At 38.3% G+C, this 27,436-nt stretch overlaps 1 protein-coding gene across 2 annotated transcripts in view; it reads right to left on the minus strand.

Moving 5' to 3' along the window:
- lcorl (ligand dependent nuclear receptor corepressor-like) overlaps positions 1-27,436 on the minus strand; it is a 78,181-nt gene that overhangs the window by 34,019 nt on the left and 16,726 nt on the right. For both annotated transcript variants that reach the window (XR_009821808.1, XM_062026301.1), the window contains exons 4-6: positions 26,429-26,549; positions 5,639-5,863; positions 1,909-1,987 (exon numbers count right to left, since the gene is read on the minus strand). Coding sequence is in view for 1 of the 2 variants with exons in the window: in XM_062026301.1 (XP_061882285.1) it covers positions 1,909-1,987; positions 5,639-5,863; positions 26,429-26,549 (425 nt within the window). In the remaining variant the exon portion in view is untranslated. The remainder of the gene's footprint in view (positions 1-1,908; positions 1,988-5,638; positions 5,864-26,428; positions 26,550-27,436) is intronic.

Raw genomic sequence — 27,436 nt, forward strand, 5'->3', positions numbered from 1 at the left:
GTCCCTGCCTCTTTAAACGTGCTGAATTAGGCCCAGGACCAACGAGGTGAAACACGGCAGAAAGTAGGACTATCAATTAGAGACTCACAGTTAACCTGAATAGTATAACCATACGTTTTTGTAAAGGCATGTGTTGTGTTTGAACAAGTTCACCCCAGAAAACATTTCTCTTGTAAGAGGTGGTGGGTTCTAGCGTTGAGGAGTTCTGGAGGTGTTCAGAGGTATCTAGAACCTCTTTGCAGCAGCAGTTGAAAATAGAGTCCCTGAGTTGGCAGAACTGGCAGTGGTACCAGAACCAGACAAGCATATGTTGGCAGGTTTCTTCTTGGGAGGATTTTTCAGTGTTCCAGTGCGCTCTTTAACTTTGTATTCCAGAGTGCTATGGGGTACCCCGTAAACCCCCTGGGCCTTAGAGACGCTCATGCGGCCTCCCATCACCATCGTGATGGCTTCCTCCATCAGCTCGTGGTCATACTGCCGGTATCTTCCGCGTTTCTTTCTCGGTTGCTTGTCTTTGTCGCGGCGGTCTGCCCCCTCCTCCGAATCATCCAATGAGGAACTGCGATGTACCAGGCGATGAGGTGACTGGTTGGCGCTCCCTGCACAGCCAAGTGCCAGGAAAGGAGGTCTGAGTTTGAAGAGAGACAAAGGTCTGGCAGTGGTTGACAAGTTGGCAGCCCCGTCTGTTGGTGAGGTACGGAGGTTTTCAGTCACACTGTGATTCTCAGCTTGGGCTGACCTGCTGCGATTGGACATGGATCGGACCTGAGGGATACGCAGGGGTGTGGGAGTGTCCAGAGTGGGGCTCGGCGGGGGTTGGAGGGCATCCCTGAGCTGGAGAAAAGAGTCGGGGAGGGTCTTAAGTAGACCACTCGGCTGATAATAGGTAAGAGAGGACGGAAGAAATGTAAGCTCTCCATTCTCCTCCGTAGATCCTCCAATTTCAGCCCGCTCAGCCCACGCCGCAACCTTCTGCAGAACAAGACGGGCTTCCCCGCCAAGCATCGACGACATCGATGCCGTTTCCTCCCAGAAATCTTTTCTTCCTTGTGCAACTTGGTGCAACTTTTGTTCCGAACAGCCTTCCAGGCCTCGCCTCAGGACATGAAGAGGTATTCCATAAAGCAATGCAGCGCGCCGCTCTTGCAGCCTTCCTGAGCAAATATCCTTCAAAGCCTTAGACAGCAGCCCCCCAGACAGCTCCGAGCTCCTTTCAGTGTACTCCTTCTGCTGGAGCTGCCTCCTAGGGATGGGAGGACCAAACAGCAGGGTCAGGATGGAGGAGGTGTGATTTGAGAAGGGGGTTGTAGAGCGAGGGGTCCACACTTTTTATGCCTTGTGTTGGTAACATCACTGCCTGTATTCAGCCACTGACTGACAGACACAGCCTCTTCACGTCCAGGTGGGACAGTCTGTGAATGGCTACTCGCAACAGCCCTTGCAGTTTTGTGTTATCCTTCTGTGACAGACTTATGTTCAATAGTCCAATTTATTTATCACTCCATCAGTCAGAAATCAAATCAATTCAGAGATGCAGAACATTGCCATGTTCTTTTCTGTTTACATTCCTGAGCTACTGGCATTTCTTCAAATAGAATACCGATGCTGTGACGTTACCGCTCAAGAGATAAAAGAGTCAACCCCACTCAACCAAAACCAAATCAACTATTAAAAATGATATAACCGATGGTGCAGCCAAACAAAGATGTATACCATTCAATAACACACTGATCCTAATCATTCTTACTTGGCCATGCTACAAAACCACAATGAGCATGCAGGTATTGATCAAGAACATACTATTACTATGTTAAATATGTACATTTACATCATGGCTTCGTCATATATTCTTCCACCGTAAATCTCAAGTGCCACTCGTTTTGTAGATAGAAGAAGTCGTATTCTTACCCAGAGGCTTTTGTGTTGGCTGTTGATGAAGTTGTTGTGGAGCTGTCACCGTTGTTTTTGGAGAGGTCAAGCACGCCATCTGTTGCAGGAAGATGTATTTAAGTGATTAGGGCTGGGCTCTGTAAGACTGTAAATGTCTTTGGAAGCACCGTCTCTTCCTCTGGCATTGACTTTCGGGGGTGTGGGTGGTCAGTCAAGCAATCTGGTAAAGCCAGATCATTTGTATAATCTTAACTTGATTTGTCCCCAAGACTCTATTTCTACCAGTAATTGGCCAGTATTTAGTATATTTTTATTCTACCATAGTAGACAAGTCAAACTAGTAAATTAGCTTACCAACCGATAAATTCTACAAAATAGAAAAAACAACAACTGTTAGTAAAGTAATAACAATAAATGGATAGTCAGAGAGTGTGATATGAGGCTAATAATTACAAATCTTAACAGGACAAGGGGAACTGCACTTTTTGGAATGTTGCCTATTGTTCAAAATCAAAAGAGACGAGAACACGTCTTTTTTTTTTTTTTAGATTTTAAAAGATGATAAACGCCTTCAAAGCTATCTAAAACAACTTCCATCAATGTTTTGTAGACACGCTGCAAGTCTATATGTGATATAGTAACAGACACCTTCATAACAATATGTAATATGTACAATGTACACACTGCAAGTATATATATAATGTAGTAACAGACACCTTCATAACAATATGTAATATGTACAATGTACACACTGCAAGTATATATATAATGTAGTAACAGACACCTTCATAACAATATGTAATATGAACAATATACACACTGCAAGTATATATATAATGTAGTAACAGACACCTTCATAACAATATGTAATATGTACAATATACACACTGCAAGTATATATACAATGTAGTAACAGACACCTTCATAACAATATGTAATATGTACAATATACACACTGCAAGTATATATATAATGTAGTAACAGACACCTTCATAACAACATGTAATATGTACAATATACACACTGCAAGTATGTATATAATGTAATAACAGACACCTTCATAACAATATGTAATATGTACAATGTACACACAGCAAGTATATATATAATGTAGTAACAGACACCTTCATAACAATATGTAATATGTACAATATACACACTGCAAGTATATATATAATGTAGTAACAGACACCTTCATAACAATATGTAATATGTACAATGTACACACAGCAAGTATATATATAATGTAGTAACAGACACCTTCATAACAATATGTACAATATACACACTGCAAGTATATATATAATGTAGTAACAGACACCTTCATAACAATATGTAATATGTACAATATACACACTGCAAGTGTATATATAATGTAGTAACAGACACCTTCATTTCAACATGTAATATGTACAATATACACACTGCAAGTATGTATATAATGTAGTAACAGACACCTTCATAACAATATGTAATATGTACAATGTACACACAGCAAGTATATATATAATGTAGTAACAGACACCTTCATAACAATATGTAATATGTACAATATACACACTGCAAGTATATATATAATGTAGTAACAGACACCTTCATAACAATATGTAATATGTACATTATACACACTGCAAGTATGTATATAATGTAGTAACAGACACCTTCATAACAATATGTAATATGTACAATATACACACTGCAAGTATATATATAATGTAGTAACAGACACCTTCATAACAATATGTAATATGTACAATATACACACTGCAAGTATGTATATAATGTAGTAACAGACACCTTCATAACAATATGTAATATGTACAATATACACACTGCAAGTATATATATAATGTAATAACAGACACCTTCATAACAATATGTAATATGAACAATATACACACTGCAAGTATATATATAATGTAGTAACAGACACCTTCATAACAATATGTAATATGAACAATATACACACTGCAAGTATATATAATGTAGTAACAGACACCTTCATAACAATATGTAATATGTACACACAGCAAGTATATATATATAATGTAGTAACAGAGACCTTCATAACAATATGTAATATGTACAATATACACACTGCAAATATATATAATGTAGTAACAGACACCTTCATAACAATATGTAATATGTACAATATACACACTGCAAGTATATATATAATGTAGTAACAGACACCTTCATAACAATATGTAATATGTACAATATACACACTGCAAGTATATATATATAATGTAGTAACAGACACATTCATAACAATATGTAATATGTACAATACACACACTGCAAGTATATATATAATGTAGTAACAGACACCTTCATAACAATATGTAATATGTACAATATACACACTGCAAGTATGTATATAATGTAGTAACAGACACCTTCATAACAATATGTAATATGTACAATATACACACTGCAAGTATATATATATATAATGTAGTAACAGACACCTTCATAACAATATGTAATATGTACAATATACACACTGCAAGTATATATATATAATGTAGTAACAGACACCTTCATAACAATATGTAATATGTACAATGTACACACAGCAAGTATATATATATATAATGTAGTAACAGAGACCTTCATAACAATATGTAATATGTACAATGTACACACAGCAAGTATATATATAATGTAGTAACAGACACCTTCATAACAATATGTAATATTTACAATATACACACTGCAAGTATATATATAATGTAGTAACAGACACCTTCATAACAATATGTAATATGTACAATGTACACACAGCAAGTATATATATAATGTAGTAACAGACACCTTCATAACAATATGTAATGTGTACAATATACACACTGCAAGTATATATATAATGTAGTAACAGACACCTTCATAACAATATGCAATATGTACAATATACACACTGCAAGTATATATATAATGTAGTAACAGACACCTTCATAACAATATGTAATATGTACAATATACGCACTGCAAGTATATATATATAATGTAGTAACAGACACCTTCATAACAATATGTAATATGTACAATATACACACTGCAAGTATATATATAATGTAGTAACAGACACCTTCATAACAATATGTAATATGTGCAATATACACACTGCAAGTATATATATAATGTAGTAACAGACACCTTCATAACAATATGTAATATGTACAATATACATACTGCAAGTATATATATATAATGTAGTAACAGACACCTCCATAACAATATGTAATATATACAATATACACACTGCAAGTATATATATATATAATGTAGTAACAGACACCTTCATAACAATATGTAATATGTACAAAATACACACTGCAAGTATATATATAATGTAGTAACAGACACCTTCATAACAATATGTAATATGTACAAAATAAACACTGCAAGTACGTATATAATGTAGTAACAGACACCTTCATAACAATATGTAATATGTACAAAATAAACACTGCAAGTATGTATATAACGTGAATGAAGTATTGTTGACGGTTTTTGAATGCATTTTAAAGTGATTTAGAGGTAGAATTGATTGCTCCCCTTAGCTGCATTGCTAGCCACAAGAACATGACGATTTTTACATGTTTAAAATGCTCCAAAAAATCTACCTTTTGTCTTCTTGGCTCTCATAATGATTGTGAACGATGGGCAAAATTCCCCCAAAAAGTGCAGTTACCCTTTAAGAGATCACAAGCCCAATTTGGTAAGAAATACATCCACCCACCAGTATTAGATTGCCGTTCTTCTTCACCCTGAGGTCGGCTCACTGTCAGGTCCAAGGGGGCATCAGGCGTTTGGGAAAAAGGCGAGGAGATCCTTGTTGTAACATCCGTTGGCGTGGTGTGGAGTAGGCACCTCGATGCATACTCTATGGCGAACTGGTGTATCATCTTCTTCATTAGCTCCTGGGCGATCTGAGGAATGTTGGAATCGCGGCCCAGGGACACACCTGACAATGACAAAGGTCGGATAAATACATGCACTCTCAACTAAACATTAGGAACTGTGTAGAATCAGAGATAGAACTTTGTGGCGTTGTATGTTCGTTAGGGGTGTAACGGTACGTGTATTTGTATTGAACCGTTTCGGTACGGGGGTTTCGGTTCAGTTCGGAGGTGTACTGAACGAGTTTCCACACGGACATATTAAGTAGCGTAACGCACGTTGTGTAAACAATAGTCAAAATGCCGGACATTTGAGGGAATTAAGAAACTCCAACCGGACAGCCCTGCAAAGGAGGACATGTCCGGTGAAAAGAGGACGTATGGTCAGTCTATTTTAGCCCGGTCGCTGCTAGCATGCTAGCAAAAGAGGACATGTCCGGTGAAACTGATCGCGGCTAGGATAGACTGACCATACGTCCTCTTTTCACCGGACATGTCCTCTTTTGCGGAGCTGTCCGGGCGGAGTTTCTTAAATGCCTCAAATGTCCAGCATTTTGAGTTAGGTTTGCGTGTATTTTCAATTAGGGATGTCCGATAATGGCTTTTTGCCGATATCCGATGTTGTCCAACTCTTTAATTACCGATACCGATATCAACCGATATATGCAGTCGTGGAATTAACAACATTATTATGCCTAATTTGGACAACCATGTATGGTGAAGATAAGGTACTTTTTAAAAATAATAATAAAATAAGATAACTAAATTAAAAACATTTTCTTGAATAAAAAAGAAAGTAAAACAATATAAAAACAGTTACATAGAAACTAGTAATTAATGAAAATTTGTCAAATTAACTGTTAAAGGTATTATTAGTGGACCAGCAGCACGCACAATCATGTGTGCTTACGGACTGTATCCCTTGCAGACTGTATTGATATATATTGATATATAATGTAGGAACCAGAATATTAATAACAGAAAGAAACAACCCTTTTGTGTGAATGAGTGTAAATGGGGGAGGGAGGTTTTTTGGGTTGGTGCACTAATTGTAAGTGTATCTTGTGTTTTTTATGTTGATTTAATAATTAAAAAAAAACAAACAAAAAAAAAACCCCAATACAGATAATAAAAAAACCGATACCGATAATTTCCGATATTACATTTTAACGCATTTATCGGCCGATAATATCGGCCGATAAATCGGCAGGCCGATATTATCAGACATCCCTATTTTCAATGTAATGGGTTAAGAAGGGGTTAAAAACAAAAACAGCAGCATTGGTGAGGGAGGGGCAGAGACAGAGAGAGAGAGAGAGAGTTATGATAAACGCGCATGCGTCGCCAGGCTCTGCTTTTTATCCATAGATTTATCACATTTAATTTTTTATTATCTGTAGCAGGGGTGTCAAAAGTGTGCCCCGGAGGCCATTTGCAGCAGACAGCTAATGTTTTAAAGGCCCACGGCACATTCTAAAAATACTATTCAAATAAACAAAAACATAACAAAAGTGAAATAAAAAAAGCTTAAAGGTTAAATGTAATTTAGAAAAAGTTGCAATGTTGACTAATGTTGACTAATAAAACAAAGCACTTTTTTCTCTTTCAAACTGTCATTGCTCAAAACATAATATTGAATCAAAATCAATGTTAAGAATTATTGACCTATCCAAGGTTCCCATTACTTCACATCAAATATTCCACTAAGAAAAATATTTTTGGTGGAAGATTTTGCAAATTTGGTAAATAAATAACTAGAGATGTCCGATAATATCGGTCTGCCGATATTATCGGCCGATAAATGCGTTAAAATGTAATATCGGAAATTATCGGTATCGGTTTTTTTATGATCAGTATCGGGTTTTGTTTTTTTTTGTGTTTTTTTTATTAAATCCACATAAAAAACACAAGATACACTTACAATTAGTGCACCAACCCAAAAAACCTCCCTCCCCCATTTACACTCATTCACACAAAAGGGTTGTTTCTTTCTGTTATTAATATTCTGCTTCCTACATTATATATCAATATATATCAATACAGTCTGCAAGGGATACAGTCCGTAAGCACACATGATTGTGCGTGCTGCTGCTCCACTAATAATACTAACCTTTAACAGTTAATTTTACAAATTTTCATTCATTACTAGTTTCTATGTAACTGTTTTTATATTGTTGTACTTTGTTTTTTATTCAAGAAAATGTTTTTAATTTATTTATTTTATTTTATTTTATTCATTTTTTTAAAAAGTACCTTATCTTCACCATACCTGGTTGTCCAAATTAGGCATAATAATGTGTTAATTCCACGACTGTATATATCGGTTGATATCGGTATCGGTAATTAAAGAGTTGGACAATATCGGCATATCGGCAAAAAGCCATTATCGGACATCCCTATAAATAACCCAAAAATTTATATTTTGTTGTAAACCGAGGTACGTACCGAACCAAAAATGGTGTGTACCCTTACACCCCTAATGTTCGTGTCAAATTAAGGAATACAGTTAGTTAACTCTGGTGCACTAGTGGATTCCTTGTGAATAATTGATATACTTTTACAGTTTCAGTTGGCCCTAACTAAAACAATCCTGATCTACAATTGGGCTCCCTCTGCACCGGCCATGCTGTAAACACCCCAGCAAGACCATTGACTCTCTTCCTTGGTCAAGTACACCTGGGATGTTTGACTCGGTTCTGTCCCTTCACTCCCCCGCGGTATGATGGACTGCAAAGCAGCGCCCTGATGGCTGCGGCTTCGGCCCGGATACCACCCCGCAAGTTTTTGTGTGCCGTAATAAGACCAATAAAACCAGGCTTTTGGGAGTATTAATAGATGATAAAATGAACTGGAAATCTCATATACAAAACATACAACATAAGGTGGCAAAAAACATTTCAATAATGAATAAAGCAAAATACGTCCTGGGCCAAAAATCCCTTCATATTCTCTACTGCTCGCTAGTGTTACATATCTGAGTTATTGTGCAGGAATATGGGGAAATAACTACATATGTGCGCTACATTTGTTAACCGTGTTACAAAAAAGATTGATTAGACTGATACATAATGTTGGATATAGAAAACATACAAAGACTTTATTTATAGAGTCAAAAATATTAAAGTTTGATGATTTGGTAAAATTGCAAACAGCTAAAAATGTACAAAGCAAACTATAACCTGCTACCCAAGAATGTACAACAATTATTCTCAACTAAAGAGGAGAAATAACTTAGAGGAAAATCCAATTTAAAACATTTGTATGCACGTACAACACTTAGAACTGGGGTGTCCAAACTTTTTCCACACGGAAAAATTAAAGCATGTGGGGGCCATTTTGATATTTTTTATTTTCAAACCATAACAAAATATATGCATTTTTTTATTTATTTTACCTTTAGGGGTCCCGGGGACCATAAAGGGTCTCAGTCATTAAAATGTTAAAAATAAGTCAGATTATTATTTTTTTTAAATTATTTAATGCTTACAGGAAATCTCTATATCAACTTCAAGTTGATATAAAGTAATACAAATTAAAAAAAATGTTTTATGGCTTTTCTGTCAAAAACAACTTAGTTTTTTATAGTAAAACTGAAATGTGCAGTATTTAGTAATTAGAGCCCTAAAAGATCAATAATGCAGGACACCATTGATTTTAATTATTTCATATTTTTGAGTAATCACAGTGAAAAGATAAATAAAAAATCACTAAATATATTTGGGATCCAAAAGGTGCCGCACTCACAAAATTATACATTTTTATTAGGTTTTTCTTTTACTTTCAACACTTAAGTTACGAGATCAACTTCAGGTATATCTGTCGATTTTATGCTGGAACTATTATTTTGTTTGTTTTATGCGCTTTTGTCAAAGAAAACTTTGATGTTTTTATATGGCCACTGTGGTATGTGGGCTTGTATTAAGCCTCAGGGAGTTGAACGCCCCTGCCTTACATAGTTCCGGGTCACCCTTGGGCAAGGTGTAGCACCCGAATGCCCCCCCCATCAGGGTTACGATACCCCCCATGAACTACACTAAAAGAGGATGCGTTACCCGGCCCGGAGGAAGCCCGGGGCCCTCCTCCGGAGCTAGGCCCGGAGGTAGGGCTCGTCAGCGAGCGCCTGGTGGCCGGGCTTGCCACGGAGCCCGGCCGGGCACAGCCCGAAGAAGCTACGTGGACACGCCATCTTCTCTGCCACGTGGGCCCACCACCCGCGGTCGGAACCAGTGGGGTCGGGTGCGCTGCCAAGTGGATGGCGGTGAAAGTGGAGGCTCCGGACGGACCAATTCGGGGCAGCAGAGGCTGACTTTCGGGACGTGGAACGTCTCTACGCTGGTGGGGAAGGAGCCTGAGCTGGTGCGAGAGGTGGAGCGCTACCGGTTGGATCTGGTGGGGCTTACCTCTACGCATAGCAAGGGCTCTGAAACCACACTCCTGGACAAGGGATGGACCTTGTTCACTTCTGGAGTTGCTCAGGGTGTGAGGGCACAGGCGGGTGTGGGGATACTCACGAGTCCCCGGCTGAGTGCCTGTACGTTGGAGTTCACCCCAGTGGACAAGAGGGTCGCCTCCCTTCGCCTTAGGGTTGGAGGGGGGAAAACTCTGACTGTTGTTTGTGCATACGCACCAAACAGGAGTTCAGAGTATGCAGCCTTCTTGGATACCTTGCATGGGGTCCTGTATGGGGCGCCGGCAGGGGATTCCATAGTCTTGCTGGGGGACTTCAACGCGCACGTGGGCAATGACAGTGATACTTGGACTGGCGTGATTGGGAGGAACGGTCTCCCTGATCTGAACCTAAGTGGTGGATTGTTATTGGACTTCTGTGCTAGTCACGGACTTGCGATAACAAACACCATGTTCAAGCATAAGGATGCTCATAGGTGTACCTGGTACCAGAGCACCCTAGGCCAAAGATCAATGATCGATTTTGTAATCGTATCAGCTGATCTGAGGCCGTATGTCTTGGACACTCGGGTGAAGAGAGGGGCTGAACTGTCAACTGATCACCATCTGGTGGTGAGTTGGGTTAGATGGCGGGGGAAACCTCTGGACAGACCTGGCAAACCCAAGCGTGTAGTGCGGGTGAACTGGGAACGTTTGGAGGAGTCCTCTGTCCGGAAGGACTTCAACTCACACCTCCGGCGGGACTTCTCTGCCATCCCTGTGGAGGTTGGGGACATTGAACAGGAATGGGCAATGTTCAAAGCCTCTATTGCTAAAGCTGCAGATGCGAGCTGTGGCCAGAAGGTCTTAGGTGCCTCAAGGGGCGGTAACCCTCGAACACCCTGGTGGACAGTGGTGGTCAGGGAAGCCGTCCGACTGAAGAAGGAGTCCTACCGGGGTATGTTATACCAGGGGACTCCGGAGGCAGTTGCAAGGTACCGGCGGGCCCGAAGGGCAGCGGCCGTGGCTGTGGACGAGGCTAAGCAGAGGGTGTGGGAGCAGTTCGGGGAATCCATGGAGAAGGACTATCGGGCGGCACCAAAGCTGTTCTGGAAGACCATACGGCACCTCAGGAGGGGGAAGCAGGGAACCATCCAAGCTGTGTACGGCAAGGATGGGACTTTGCTGACTTCAAGTGAGGAAGTCGTGGGGCGTTGGAAAGAGCACTTTGAGGAACTCCTGAACCCAAATACATCAGACACACCCTCCCTGATAGGAGCAGGGCCTGAGGATGATGGGGGATCGACGTTGATCTCTCGGAGTGAAGTCACTGAGGTAGTTAGACAACTCCACAGTGGCAAAGCTCCGGGGGTTGACGAGATCCGTCCAGAAATGCTGAAGGCTCTGGGTGTTGATGGGCTGTCTTGGTTGATACGCCTTTTCAACATTGCGTGGAAGTCTGGGACAGTGCCGAGGGAGTGGCAGACTGGGGTGGTGGTTCCCCTTTTCAAAAAGGGGGACCAGAGGGTGTGTGCTAATTACAGGGGTATCACACTACTCAGCCTCCCTGGGAAAGTTTACGCCAAGGTACTGGAAAGGAGGGTCCGGCCGATAGTCGAACCTCAGATTCAAGAGGAGCAATGTGGATTCCGTCCTGGTCGTGGAACAACTGACCAACTCTTTACGCTTGCGGGAATCCTGGAGAGGGCCTGGGAGTATGCCTATCCAGTCTACATGTGTTTTGTGGATTTGGAGAAGGCGTATGACCGCGTCCCTCGGGAGATCTTGTGGGAGGTGCTGAGGGAGTACGGAGTGAGGGGAACCCTGTTGAGGGCCATCCAATCTCTGTACAACCAAAGCGAGAGTTGTGTCCGGGTGCTTGGATGTAAGTCGGATCCGTTTCCAGTGGGGGTTGGTCTCCGCCAGGGCTGCGCTCTGTCACCTATCCTGTTTGTGATTTTCATGGACAGGATTTCTAGGCGGAGTCGTGGCCATGGCGGAGAGGGTATACGTCTCGGGGGGCTAAAGGTTGCGTCACTGCTGTTTGCAGATGATGTGGTCCTGATGGCACCTTCGGTTCGTGACCTTCAGCTCTCACTGGATCGGTTCGCAGCCGAGTGTTCAGCGGCTGGAATGAGGATCAGCATCTCCAAATCTGAGGCCATGGTTCTCAGCAGGAAACCGATGGTTTGTACAGTCCGGGTAGGGGACAGGACTCTGTCCCAGGTGGAGGAGTTTAAGTATCTCGGGGTCTTGTTCACGAGTGAGGGAAAGATGGAGAAGGAAATCAGCCGGAGAATCGGAGCAGCTGGGGCAGTATTGCAGTCTCTCTGCCGCACTGTTGTGACGAAACGGGAGCTGAGCCAGAAGGCAAAGCTCTCGGTCTACCGAGCTATCTACATTCCTACTCTCACCTATGGTCATGAAGTGTGGGTAATGACCGAAAGAATAAGATCGCGGATACAAGCGGCCGAAATGAGTTTCCTCAGAAGGGTGGCTGGCATCTCCCTTAGAGATAGGGTGAGAAGTGCAGTCACCCGAGAGAGACTCGGAGTAGAGCCGCTGCTCCTTCGCTTGGAAAGGAGCCAGCTTAGGTGGTTCGGGCATCTCGTGCGGATGCCTCACGAGCGTCTCCCTAGGGAGGTCCTGGTTGCACGTCCCACTGGGAGGAGGCCCCGCGGCAGACCAAGGACCAGATGGGGGGATTACATCTCCTCTCTGGCCTGGGAACGCTTCGGGATTCCCCAGGAGGAAGTCGCAAATGTTGCTCTGGAGAGGGAAGTCTGGGGGTCTTTGCTGGAGCTGCTGTCCCCGCGACCCGATTCCGGATAAGCGGTTGAAGATGGATGGATGGATATGGCCACTGCACAATATATGCAATATTTACCACATAAAACATTTTAAAGTGAAATATTTGAAGTAATTGGAGCCCTGAAAATAATTCATTATAACATGGATTTTTTTTCATTATTATTTTTTTTGTTGAGCAATGGCTAAAAAAAGAAAAATGAGGGCCGCACACGGAAAAATTAAAGCATGTGGGGGCCATTTTGATATTTTTTATTTTCAAACCCTAACAAAATATATGCATTTTTTATTTATTTTACCTTTAGGGGTCCCGGGGACCATAAAGGGTCTCAGTCATTAAAATGTTAAAAATTAGTCAGATTATTATTTTTTTAAAATTATTTAACGCTTACAGGAAATCTCTATATCAACTTCAAGTTGATATAAAGTAATACAAATTTAAAAAAATGTTTTATGGCTTTTCAGTCAAAAACAACTTAGTTTTTTATAGTAAAGCTGAAATGTGCAGTATTTAGTAATTAGAGCCCTAAAGGATCAATAATGCAGGACACCATTGATTTTAATTCTTTCATATTTTTGAGTAATCACAGTGAAAAGATAAATAAAAAATCACTAAATATATTTGGGATCCAAAAGGTGCCCCACTCATAAAGTGATACATTTTTATTAGGTTTTTCTTTTACTTTCAACACTTAAGTTACAAGATCAACTTCAGATTTATCTGTCGATTTTATGCTGGAACTATTATTTTGTTTGTTTTATGCGCTTTTGTCAAAGAAAACTTTGATGTTTTTATATGGCCACTACACAATATATGCAATATTTACCACATAAAACATTTCAAAGTGAAATATTTGAAGTAATTGGAGCCTTGAAAATAATTCATTATAACATGGATTTTTTTTTTTTTTTTTTTTTTTTGAGCAATGGCAAAAAAAAGAAAAATGAGGGGCGCACACGGAAAAATTAAAGCATGTGGGGGCCATTTTGATATTTTTTATTTTCAAACCCTAACAAAATATATGCATTTTTTATTTATTTTACCTTTAGGGGTCCCAGGGACCATAAAGGGTCTCAGTCATTAAAATGTTAAAAATAAGTCAGATTATTATTTTTTTTTAATTATTTAACGCTTACAGTAAATCTCTATATCAACTTCAAGTTGATATAAAGTAATACAAATTTAAAAAAATGTTTTATGGCTTTTCTGTCAAAAACAACTTAGTTTTTTTATAGTAAAACTGAAATGTGCAGTATTTAGTAATTAGAGCCCTAAAAGATCAATAATGCAGGACACCATTGATTTTAATTATTTCATATTTTTGAGTAATCACAGTGAAAAGATAAATAAAAAATCACTAAATATATTTGGGATCCAAAAGGTGCCCCACTCACAAAATTATACATTTTTATTAGGTTTTTCTTTTACTTTCAACACTTAAGTTACGAGATCAACTTCAGGTATATCTGTCGATTTTATGCTGGAACTATTATTTTGTTTGTTTTATGCGCTTTTGTCAAAGAAAACTTTGATGTTTTTATATGGCCACTGCACAATATATGCAATATTTACCACATAAAACATTTTAAAGTGAAATATTTGAAGTAATTGGAGCCCTGAAAATAATTCATTATAACATGGATTTTTTTTCATTATTATTTTTTTTGTTGAGCAATGGCTAAAAAAAGAAAAATGAGGGCCGCACACGGAAAAATTAAAGCATGTGGGGGCCATTTTGATATTTTTTATTTTCAAACCCTAACAAAATATATGCATTTTTTATTTATTTTACCTTTAGGGGTCCCGGGGACCATAAAGGGTCTCAGTCATTAAAATGTTAAAAATTAGTCAGATTATTATTTTTTTTAAATTATTTAACGCTTACAGGAAATCTCTATATCAACTTCAAGTTGATATAAAGTAATACAAATTTAAAAAAATGTTTTATGGCTTTTCAGTCAAAAACAACTTAGTTTTTTATAGTAAAGCTGAAATGTGCAGTATTTAGTAATTAGAGCCCTAAAGGATCAATAATGCAGGACACCATTGATTTTAATTCTTTCATATTTTTGAGTAATCACAGTGAAAAGATAAATAAAAAATCACTAAATATATTTGGGATCCAAAAGGTGCCCCACTCATAAAGTGATACATTTTTATTAGGTTTTTCTTTTACTTTCAACACTTAAGTTACAAGATCAACTTCAGATTTATCTGTCGATTTTATGCTGGAACTATTATTTTGTTTGTTTTATGCGCTTTTGTCAAAGAAAACTTTGATGTTTTTATATGGCCACTACACAATATATGCAATATTTACCACATAAAACATTTTAAAGTGAAATATTTGAAGTAATTGGAGCCTTGAAAATAATTCATTATAACATGGATTTTTTTTTTTTTTTTTTTTTTTGAGCAATGGCAAAAAAAAGAAAAATGAGGGGCGCACACGGAAAAATTAAAGCATGTGGGGGCCATTTTGATATTTTTTATTTTCAAACCCTAACAAAATATATGCATTTTTTATTTATTTTACCTTTAGGGGTCCCAGGGACCATAAAGGGTCTCAGTCATTAAAATGTTAAAAATAAGTCAGATTATTATTTTTTTTAAATTATTTAACGCTTACAGTAAATCTCTATATCAACTTCAAGTTGATATAAAGTAATACAAATTAAAAAAAATGTTTTATGGCTTTTCTGTCAAAAACAACTTAGTTTTTTTATAGTAAAACTGAAATGTGCAGTATTTAGTAATTAGAGCCCTAAAAGATCAATAATGCAGGACACCATTGATTTTAATTATTTCATATTTTTGAGTAATCACAGTGAAAAGATAAATAAAAAATCACTAAATATATTTGGGATCCAAAAGGTGCCCCACTCACAAAATTATACATTTTTATTAGGATTTTCTTTTACTTTCAACACTTAAGTTACGAGATCAACTTCAGATTTATCTGTCGATTTTATGCTGGAACTATTATTTTGTTTGTTTTATGCGCTTTTGTCAAAGAAAACGTTGATGTTTTTATATGGCCACTAAATATATGCAATATTTACCACATAAAACATTTTAAAGTGAAATATTTGAAGTAATTGGAGCCCTGAAAATAATTCATTATAACATGGATTTTTTTTCATTATTATTATTTTTTTGAGCAATGGCTAAAAAAAGAAAAATGAGGGCCGCACACGGAAAAATTAAAGCATGTGGGGGCCATTTTGATATTTTTCATTTTCAAACCATAACAAAATATATGCATTTTTTATTTATTTTACCTTTATGGGTCCCGGGGACCATAAAGGGTCTCAGTCATTAAAATGTTAAAAATTAGTCAGATTATTATTTTTTTTTAAATTATTTAACGCTTACAGTAAATCTCTATATCAACTTCAAGTTGATATAAAGTAATACAAATTAAAAAAAATGTTTTATGGCTTTTCAGTCAAAAACAACTTAAGAGTTTTCATAGTAAAGCTGAAATATGCAGTATTTAGTAATTAGAGCCCTAAAAGATCAATAATGCAGGACACCATTGATTTGAATTATTTCATATATTTGAGTAATCACAGTGAAAAGATAAATAAAAAATCACTAAATATATTTGGGATCCAAAAGGTGCCCCACTCATAAAGTGATACATTTTTATTAGGTTTTTCTTTTACTTTCAACACTTAAAGGCCTACTGAAATGAATTTTTTTTATTTAAACGGGGATAGCAGATCTATTCTATGTGTCATACTTGATCATTTCGCGATATTGCCATATTTTTGCTGAAAGGATTTAGTATAGAACAACGACGATAAAGATTGCAACTTTTGGTATCTGATAAAAAAAAGGCTTGCACCTACCGGAAGTAGCGTGACGTAGTCAGTTGAACATATACGCAAAGTTCCCTATTGTTTACAATGATGGCCGCATGAAGTGAGAGAGATTCGGACCGAGAAAGCGACAATTTCCCCATTAATTTGAGCGAGGATGAAAGATTTGTGGATGAGTAAAGTGCAAGTGAAGGACTAGTGGGGAGTTGAAGCTATTCAGATAGGGAAGATGCTGTGAGAGCCGAGGGTGACCTGATATTCAGCTGGGAATGACTACAACAGTAAATAAACACAAGACATATATATACTCTATTAGCCACAACACAACCAGGCTTATATTTAATATGCCACAAATTAATCCTGCATAAAAACACCTGCGTGTTTGTTATGCTAGCTCCTAGCTCCTCTGCTAGCTCCTAGCTCCATAGAACACGCCAATACAATTCAAACACCTGATCAACACACACAATCACTCAGCCCAAAAGACAGTTTACCTAACCCAAGGTTCATAAAGCTTATATATTTTTAAAAAGTTACGTACGTGACGCGCACATACGGTCAAGTTATCGAATGTTTAGCAGCCAAGGCTGCATACTCACGGTACCTGATATTCAGCTGGGAATGACTACAACAGTAAATAAACACAAGACATATATATACTCTATTAGCCACAACACAACCAGGCTTATATTTAATATGCCACAAATTAATCCTGCATAATAACACCTGCGTGTTTGTTATGCTAGCTCCTAGCTCCTCTGCTAGCTCCTAGCTCCATAGAACACGCCAATACAATTCAAACACCTGATCAACACACACAATCACTCAGCCCAAAAGACCGTTCACCTAACCCAAGGTTCATAAAGCTTATATATTTTTAAAAAGTTACGTACGTGACGCGCACGTACGGTACGGTACGTGTTATGCTAGCTCCTAGCTCCTCTGCTAGCTCCTAGCTCCATAGAACACGCCAATACAATTCAAACACATGATCAACACACACAATCACTCAGCCCAAAAGACCGTTCACCTAACCCAAGGTTCATAAAGCTTATATATTTTAAAAAAGTTACGTACATACGCAAAAAAAAGCCAAAGCTGCATACTCACAGTAGCACGTCTGCATCTTTGTCATCCAAATCAAAGTAATCCTGGTAAGAGTCTGTGTTGTCCCAGTTCTCTACAGGCGTCTGTGTATCCAAATCAAAAGTCCTCCTGGTTAGAGTCTCTGTTATCCGAGTTCTTCCATCTTGACTGCATCTTTCGGGAATGTAAACAAAGAAGCGCCGGCTGTGTACTGTTGTGGCTGACTACGTTCGAAAAATACGTCCATTTCGCACCGACAACTTTCTTCTTTGCTTGCTTGGCTTCCTTCTCCATAATGCAATGAACATGATTGAAACAGATTCACGAACACAGATGTCCAGAATACTGTGGAATTATGAAATGAAAACAGAGCTTTTTCGTATCGGCTTCAATGTGGAAGGCATACCCGTGTTCGCCGGGCTACGTCACGCGCATACGTCATCCGCAGAGGCGTTTCGAACCGGAAGTTTAGCGGCAAATTTAAAATGTCACTTTATAAGTTAACCCGGCCGTATTGGCATGTGTTATAATGTTAAGATTTCATCATTGATATATAAACTATCAGACTGCGTGGTCGGTAGTAGTGGGTTTCAGTAGGCCTTTAAGTTACGAGATCAACTTCAGATTTATCTGTCGATTCTATGCTGGAACTATTATTTTGTTTGTTTTATGCGCTTTTGTCAAAGAAAACTTTGATGTTTTTATATGGCCACTACACAATATATGCAATATTTACCACATAAAACATTTTAAAGTGAAATATTTGAAGTAATTGGAGCCCTGAAAATAATTCATTATAACATGGATTTTTTTTCATTATTATTATTTTTTGAGCAATGACAAAAAACGAAAATGAAGAAAGACAAAATTTAAAAAAACAACCTGCATGGCAGCTTTTGTGTCAACATTGCAACTTTTCACCTCATTCCACTTTTTTTAATGTTATTTTTTATTTTTACAATAGTATTTCCAGAATGTGTGGCGGGCCGGTTAACAATTAGCTGCGGGCCGCACTTTGGACATTCCTGACTTAGAACCTTTAGCATATCAGTATGTGGAATTAAATGATGGAATGGATGAAGTAAATTGTACTGATATGATCCAGTTTAAGAGGTTGTTCAAATGAATAGTGCTTACAAAGTACAAAAAAGAATTATGAGGAATACTTTCAACCTTATTGAAAATAACATATTCTTCATCTCAGTATGTTAATAATGACTGACTTAATTATATATTACAAAACTGTTGTTACTCATTCATGGATGTCATTTTACTATAAAAACAAGGTCAGTAAATGATGTATATATTTGTAAACGCTCTGAAGTGGGAAAGGGGTAGGATTAAATAAGCTTACCTTATTCCTACTCCTTTTCGGACATGATGTAAAGTGAAATGATATGAAATTGTGTGATGTATTATGATGTAAGTGTGTTCATGTTCCAAATAAACTAAAGAAAGAAAGAAAACCTTAGTTTCATACCCCATCAGTCATCCTGTTCTGTCTACCCCCTGTACAATGTATATTTTATGTCAGTTCTTGGACCAGTTGTACTGAAAACTAATGTTTAGGGATGTCCGATAATGGCTTTTTGCCGATATCCGATATTCCGATATTGTCCAACTCTTTAATTACCGATACCGATATCAACCGATGCCGATATCAACCGATATATGCAGTCGTGGAATTAACACATTATTATGCCTAATTTGGACAACCAGGTATGGTGAAGATAAGGTACTTTTTAAAAAAATTAGTAAAATAAGACAAATAAATTAAAAACATTTTCTTGAATAAAAAAGAAAGTAAAACAATATAAAAACAGTTACATAGAAACTAGTAATGAATGAAAATTAGTCAAATTAACTGTTAAAGGTTAGTACTATTAGTGGAGCAGCAGCACGCACAATCATGTGTGCTTACGGACTGTATCCCTTGCAGACTGTATTGATATATATTGACATATAATGTAGGAACCAGAATATTAATAACAGAAAGAAACAACCCTTTTGTGTGAATGAGTGTAAATGGGGGAGGGAGGTTTTTTTGGGTTGGTGCACTAATTGTAAGTGTATCTTGTGTTTTTTATGTTGATTTAATAAAAAAAACCACAAAAAAAACCGATACCGATAATAAAAAAAACCGATACCGATAATTTCCGATATTACATTTTAACGCATATATCGGCCGATAATATCGGCCTCTACTAATGTTGTTGTACTTTTTGAGTGCAATGACAAAGTTGTAGTCTTCTTGTACAATACAGGCGGTAGCGCCGCTGTCGGTGCTTATCTTATCGTTGCTAAGAATGTTGAATGAAAAAGACAAAGAAAGCTTTCATAATGGTAAAAGTTCCAGTTATGTTTTAAAATTCTCTATACCAAAATGGCATTCTAAATCTGGTCTAAGTCAACATCCCAGAACAGCTCGTGTGCGAGTGAAGAGGTTCCACCGTCTAAGTTCAAGTGTTGTTCTGGGTCACTTGGACTCGCAATAGTTCTGTAAAAGGCTGACAACAGCACTTGAATCACTCTCCGTTAATATGACTGGATGTGCTGATGTACACAAACAGTCAGTTACTTCGGAACAAAAGTACATACTAAACCTCCGTGTCTGATGATTCTAAGTTTCATACAACTAGGGATGGGATTTGAAAACCGGATCTGAACAAGAACCGGTACCAAGTATATCAATTCCTTGGAACGGTTCCTTTCACGATTCTTTCAGATGGTGGAAGACGTCGTTACGCGACGTCAGGTCGCGAAATGGCGATGCCCGGTCGGAACAAACACTAACATTTTACAAGAAAAGATTACAGTAGCGCTACTTGTAATAAGTAAAAGGCTGCCATTTCTTCAAGAGGACTTTACGAGCAATATGCTGAAACATTTCAACACACAACATGCAGTAATTATAAATAAAAGTCACCTTTTGAAGCGCTCCTATCTCATCCCAGCAGCAGTATTGTTAGCACGTCATCTAAATACAACGGGTACTAAAACAGCCTATCAAGTTAGCGCTATTACGTGTGAAGTTGAAATGAATGCCTTCTTATTTAGATGAGCATGACAAGAAGCAGATTCTGAATGGCTCCAAGGCGGGCAGTGCCGCTAAACACCGAGCAGCGACTAAGTTTGTGGTCAAAAGTTAGCATTCTCGGTAGTCAGAGATAAGTTGCATGTTTAGTAGGGGTGTAACGATACGTGTATTTGTATTGAACCGTTTCGGTACGGGGGTTTCGGTTCGGAAGTGTACTGAAAGAGTTTCCACACGGACATATTAAGTAGCGTACCGCATGTTGTGTAAACCAGTGTTTTTCAACCACTGTGCCGCGGCACACTAGTGTGCCGTGGGATACAGTCTGGTGTGCCGTGGGAGGTTATCTAAATTCCCCTATTTGGGTTAAAAATATTTTTTGCAAACCAGTAATTATAGTCTGCAAATGATGTGTTGTTGTTGAGTGTCGGTGCTGTCTAGAGCTCGGCAGAGTAACCGTGTAATACTCTTCCATATCAGTAGGTGGCAGCCGGTAGCTAATTGCTTTGTAGATGTCGGGAACAGCGGGAGACAGTGTGCAGGTAAAAGGTATCTAATGCTGAAACCAAAAATAAACAAAAGGTGAGTGCCGCTAAGAAAAGGCATTGAAGCTTAGGGAAGGCTATGCATAACAAAACTAAAACTGAACTGACTACAAAGTAAACAAAAACAGAATGCTGGACGACAGCAAAGACTTACTGTGGAGCAAAGACGGCGTCCACAATGTACATGACGTGACAATCGACAATGTCCCCACAAAGAAGGATAAAAACAACTGAAATATTCTTGATTGCTAAAACAAAGTAGATGCGGGAAATATCGCTCAAAGGAAGACATGAAACTGCTACAGGAAAATACCAAAAAAAGAGAAAAAGCCACCAAAATAGGAGCGCAAGACAAGAAGTAAAACACTACACACAGGAAAACAGCAAAAAAGTCCAAATAAGTCAGGGTGTGATGTGGCAGTTGGTGACAGTACACCTACTTTGAGACAAGAGCTATATTGATGCATGCTTGGTTATGGTTTAAAGTCATACCCAACAATTGCGACGGCGACTTTTTACTCTAAACTGAGTTGAGTTTTTTAATGATTTCTGAAGGTGGTGTGCCTCTGCAATTTTTCAGCGCAAAAAATGTGCCTTGGCTCAAAAAAGGTTGAAAAACACTGGTGTAAACAATGCACACCGAGGCACAACACACGGCATGCTAACAACGACGGGGCTACGACAACATGTAAAAGTCAGAGCCGGAAGACCCTCCAGTCCTGCCTCGTTAAGATCTCCCGTTTGGGAACACTTCGGTGCGATACGACAATGGAGGACGGAGGTTTGCCGACATTGTTCAGCAGCTGCTTCTGACAACACGTCAAACATGCTAACCCATTTGAAGCGTCACCAGCGCATTCAAGCAGCCTCTCCTCGGCGAGTCAGGCAGGGCTAGAGCAATAACAAATGTTTTTATAGCAGCAGATTTAAGACCATATTGCATTAAGAACTAGATTTTGAGCCACTTCTATGGTGGAAGAACAATAGGCCCATATATCCTCTTACTGCCAAGTTAGCCAGGCTGGGGGGGAAAGAAAAGTTAATCGGAGGCTGAGTTGACTTGAAACTGTTAAATGTTGCACTTTGTATATGTAGAAAAAAAGTTTTGTCATTTTATTTAATCCGAGCAACAACTTGAGGCAGTTTAATGTTGATTAACGTGGACCCCGACTTAAACAAGTTGAACAACTTATTGGAGTGTTACCATTTAGTGGTCAATTGTACGGAATATGTACTGTACTGTGCAATCTACTAATAAAAGTCTTAATCAATCAATCAATCAAAAAAAGCACTTTATAGATAGATAGATAGTACTTTATTGATTCCTTTAGGAGAGTTCCCTCAGGAAAATTTAAAATTATATGTAGAAAGGTTTTGTTAAGAAACCATTCTGAGCCTTATCTTATTTAGTTTTTATTTGATATATGTTGACCACATTAACCCTGGCAATGGACCCTGTGTGTATATGTATGTTATGCCATTGTTTACAAATTTGGTAAATTAATACAGTGTTTCCCATAAACTGCCAAGATACCTGTGGCGGTGGGGGCGTGGCTATGGGCGTGGTCAACATGACATCATCGAGTAATTTGCGTAATTTACTACAATGATATGATTTTCTCTAAAAAGGCTCAAAAAATGTATACTTACTAATTAATAACAGTTTTGTTTTAAACGTCCATCCATTCATCCATTTTACAATATAATTACAACACTTTATGTACATATTTATATACAGATTTGAACAATAAGTTATTCACTGAAATATATTTATCAATTGTGGTTCTTACAAAAAATATATGTTATAAAATACAAAAGCTAAAATGTCTCTTAAAGCTCTGCCCCTTTAATTAGTGCATACTAAATAATTTAACTTTAGCCTACTACTACAACCATATTATTTACCAGCAACATAAAGTGAAACAGAGGCAGAGGTGTCCTGCCACAGTCAGTAACAAATAAACAGAAAACAGTAGTGGTCAAATACAAATAAGGCAACAAGAGAAGTATCCTACATTTCTCTTTTGTAAAGTAAATCTGAACAGCCTATATGGGCATCTACATCAACTATATGATTTGCCTGAGAAGCTGGACAGGACTAAAAAAAATAAAAAACAATTTTAATTTTATTTGTGGCGGACGTAATTCTTTCGTGGCGGGCCGCCACAAATAAATGAATGTGTGGGAAACACTGATTAACGTGGACCTCGACTTAAACAAGTTGAAAAACTTATTGGAGTGTTACCATTTAGTGGTCAATTGTACGGAATATGTACTGTACTGTGCAATCTACTAATAAAAGTCTCAGTCAATCAATCAATCAATCAAAAAAAAGCACTTTATATGTAGAAAGGTTTTGTTAAGAAACCATTCTGAGCCTTATCTTATTTAGTTTTTATTTTATATATGTTGACCACATTAACCCTGGCAATGGACCCTGTGTGTATATGTATGTTATGCCATTGTTTACAAATTTGGTAAATGAATAACCAAAAAATTTATATTTTGTTGTTTTCTTACTGTACCGAAAATGAATTGAACCGTGACCTCTAAACTGAGGTACGTACCAAACCGAAATTTTTGTGTACCGTTACACCCCTAATATTTAGTCATTACACAGGTAGAATATGGTGTAAAAGTCCATTCATGTCAGCAATTAACTATCATATGAAACTAGTCTGTAATATTAACTCAACACATGCAAAGTGAGATACGTCAAGCATGTATTTGTTATAATTATGATGATCATGGCTTACAGTTTTTGAAACCTTACATTTTCAAGTCAAAGTTTTCATAAACTGTACGCCATAATCATCAAAATGATCACCAATAATGGCTTGACATATCTCACTTTGCATGTAGTAAGTTAATATCACATGTTACTAAATGTTACATTCTTATGTAACTTGCAAATGATTAAATTGTGCATGGTACGTGCTGCTGAGAAGGTCATTGGCTGCAGGCTACCATCTCTCCAGGACCAGGAGGCGTGTGGGTCGGATCACCCTGGACACAAACTATTCTCCCTTCTCCCCTCAGGCAGGAGACTACGGTCCATCCAGACCCACACCTCCCGCCACCTGAACAGTTTTTCCCCCTCGGCCATCAGACACATGAACAATAACAAGATCTGATAGCTCAGTTACAGCTCATTTTTAGTACCTATTCTATGTTATATGTGTTTTATGTTGCACGATTGTACCAAGAAAAATTCCTAGTTTGTGAACCTGTTCTAAAACAACGGCAATAAAACGATTCTGATTCTACAGAAGAATATTCATTTCTTACATTTATTGACCAAAACAGTATAATTTTTTCTTCTATGCTACGTATGTGCCACATGAGACCTCACTGTAGGCTTTAGGTCAGTGTTTTTCAACATTTTTTGAGCTAAGGCACATTCTTTTCATTGGAAAAATCCTGAGGCACCCCACCAGCAGAAAACATAAAAAAATGAAACTCAGCAGCAGATATTGACAGTAAAAAGTCGTTGTTGCAATTGTTCGATATAAATTCAAACCATAACCAAGCATGCATCACTACAGCTCGTCTCAAAGTAGGTGTACTGTCACCACCTGTCACATCACCCCCAGACTTATTTGGACTTTTTTGGTGTTTTCCTGTGTGTAGTGTTTCTTATTTTGTTGTTGATTGTCATGTCATGTACAGATGAACTTTGTGGACGCCGTCTGCTGCTCCACACGCTGTAAGTCTTTGCTGTCGTCCAGCATTCTGTTTTTGTTTACTTTGCAGCCAGTTCAGTTTTAGTTTCGTTTTCCATAGCCATCCCTAAGCTTCGATGCCTTTTCCTAGCGGCACTCGCCTTTTGTTTATTTTTGGTTTAAGCATTAGATACCTTTTTACCTGCACGCTGCCTCCCGCTGTCGTCTGCATATTGTGATCACGACAAACCATGTTCCCGACATCCACAAAGCATTTAGCTACCTGCTGCCACCTACTGATATGGAGGAGTATTACACGGTTACTCTGCCGAGCTCTAGACAGCACAGGCACTCAACAACGGCACATTATTTGCGGATTATAATTACTGGTTTGCAAAAAATATTTTTAACTAGAGATGTCGATATATGCGTTAAAATGTAATATCGGAAATTATCGGTATCATTTTTTTTTTATTATCGGTATCGTTTTTTTGTTGTTTTTAAAAAAAAATTAAATCCACATAAAAAACACAAGATACACTTACAATTAGTGCACCAACCCAAAAAACCTCCCTCCCCCATTTACACTCATTCACACAAAAGGGTTGTTTCTTTCTGTTATTAATATTCTGCTTCCTACATTATATATCAATATATATCAGTACAGTCTGCAAGGGATACAGTCCGTAAGCACACATGATTGTGCGTGCTGCTGCTCCACTAATAGTACTAACCTTTAACAGTTAATTTTACTAATTTTCATTCATTACTAGTTTCTATGTAACTGTTTTTATATTGTTGTACTTTCTTTTTTATTCAAGAAAATGTTTTTAATTTATTTATCTTATTTTATTTGATTCATTTTTTTAAAAAGTACCTTATCTTCACCATACCTGGTTGTCCAAATTAGGCATAATAATGTGTTAATTCCACGACTGCATATATCGGTTGATATCGGTATCGGTTGATATCGGTATCGGTAATTAAAGAGTTAGACAATATCGGAATATCGGCAAAAAGCCATTATCGGACATCCCTATTTTTAACCCAAATAGGTGAAATGACATCATCTCCCATGGCCCACCAGACAATATCTCAGGTTGAAAAACACTGCTTAAGGTCATGTCACCTCTAAACGAAACTAAATTGATGCTAATACACCCTTTTAAAAAAGAAAGAAAAGAAGAATCAATACGCAGAATCAAAAGAGGAATCGCAACCGGAAATATATTATCAATTCCCATTCCGACATACACCGCTTCCCACAGCTAAAGCCACATTCACCTTTCTTGTGGAACACAGCCTGGAGGAACCTGTGAGCGGTCTGGCTGCTCTCAGACATGGTCGGGGCCTGACATGGAGAGCCATCCGAGGGGGAGGAGAGGGCTGACGCGGTTGCTTGCTCCTGGGAGACAAGACAAAAAAGTTTGTTGTGGAAAAATATGCACTTGCATAGCTTCTAACACAGGGGTGCACAAACTTTTTGCTCCAAGGGCCAAAGTGAGAATGTGCCACCGGCCAAACAGAGCATGAAACACAAGTAGCCTCAACAATAATAAAGTTGCTATGATGAGGGCCAACAACAAGGATAGGTAACTAGTTAGCCTCACAGACATGCTATAAATAATTGTCTTTCAATTCAGATACAATACCGATATTGATTCGATACGATATCAGCAGGAATCATATATTCTGTTGTTCTGTAGAATGTTAGAAAATATTTGATCAAGTATGATGCTACCTCAGTAGAAGCATTTAAGTCCCATCTTAAAACTCATTTGTATACTCTAGCCTTTAAATAGACCCCCCTTTTAGACCAGTTGATCCGCCGTCTCTTTTCTTTTCTGCTCTGCCCCCCTCTCCCTCGTGGATGGGGGGCACAAGTTTGGTGGCCATGGATGAAGTGCTGGCTGTCCAGAGTCGGGACCCGGGGTGGACCGCTCGCCTGCGCATCGGTTGGGGACATCTCTGCGCTGCTGACCTGTCTCCGCTCGGGATGGTCTACTGCTGGCCCCACTATGGACTGGACTCTCACTATTATGTTAGATCCACTCTGGACTGGACTCTCACTATTATGTTAGATCCACTCTGGACTGGACTCTCACTATTATGTTAGATCCACTATGGACTGGACTCTCACTATTATGTTGGATCCACTCTGGACTGGACTCTCGCTATTATGTTAGATCCACTATGGACTGGACTCTCACTATTATGTTAGATCCACTATGGACTGGACTCTCACACTATTATGTTAGATCCACTATGGACTGGACTCTCACTATTATGTTA

The sequence above is a fragment of the Entelurus aequoreus genome, linkage group LG18 (assembly GCF_033978785.1).
Source record: "Entelurus aequoreus isolate RoL-2023_Sb linkage group LG18, RoL_Eaeq_v1.1, whole genome shotgun sequence".
NCBI classification, from domain to species: Eukaryota; Metazoa; Chordata; class Actinopteri; order Syngnathiformes; family Syngnathidae; genus Entelurus; species Entelurus aequoreus.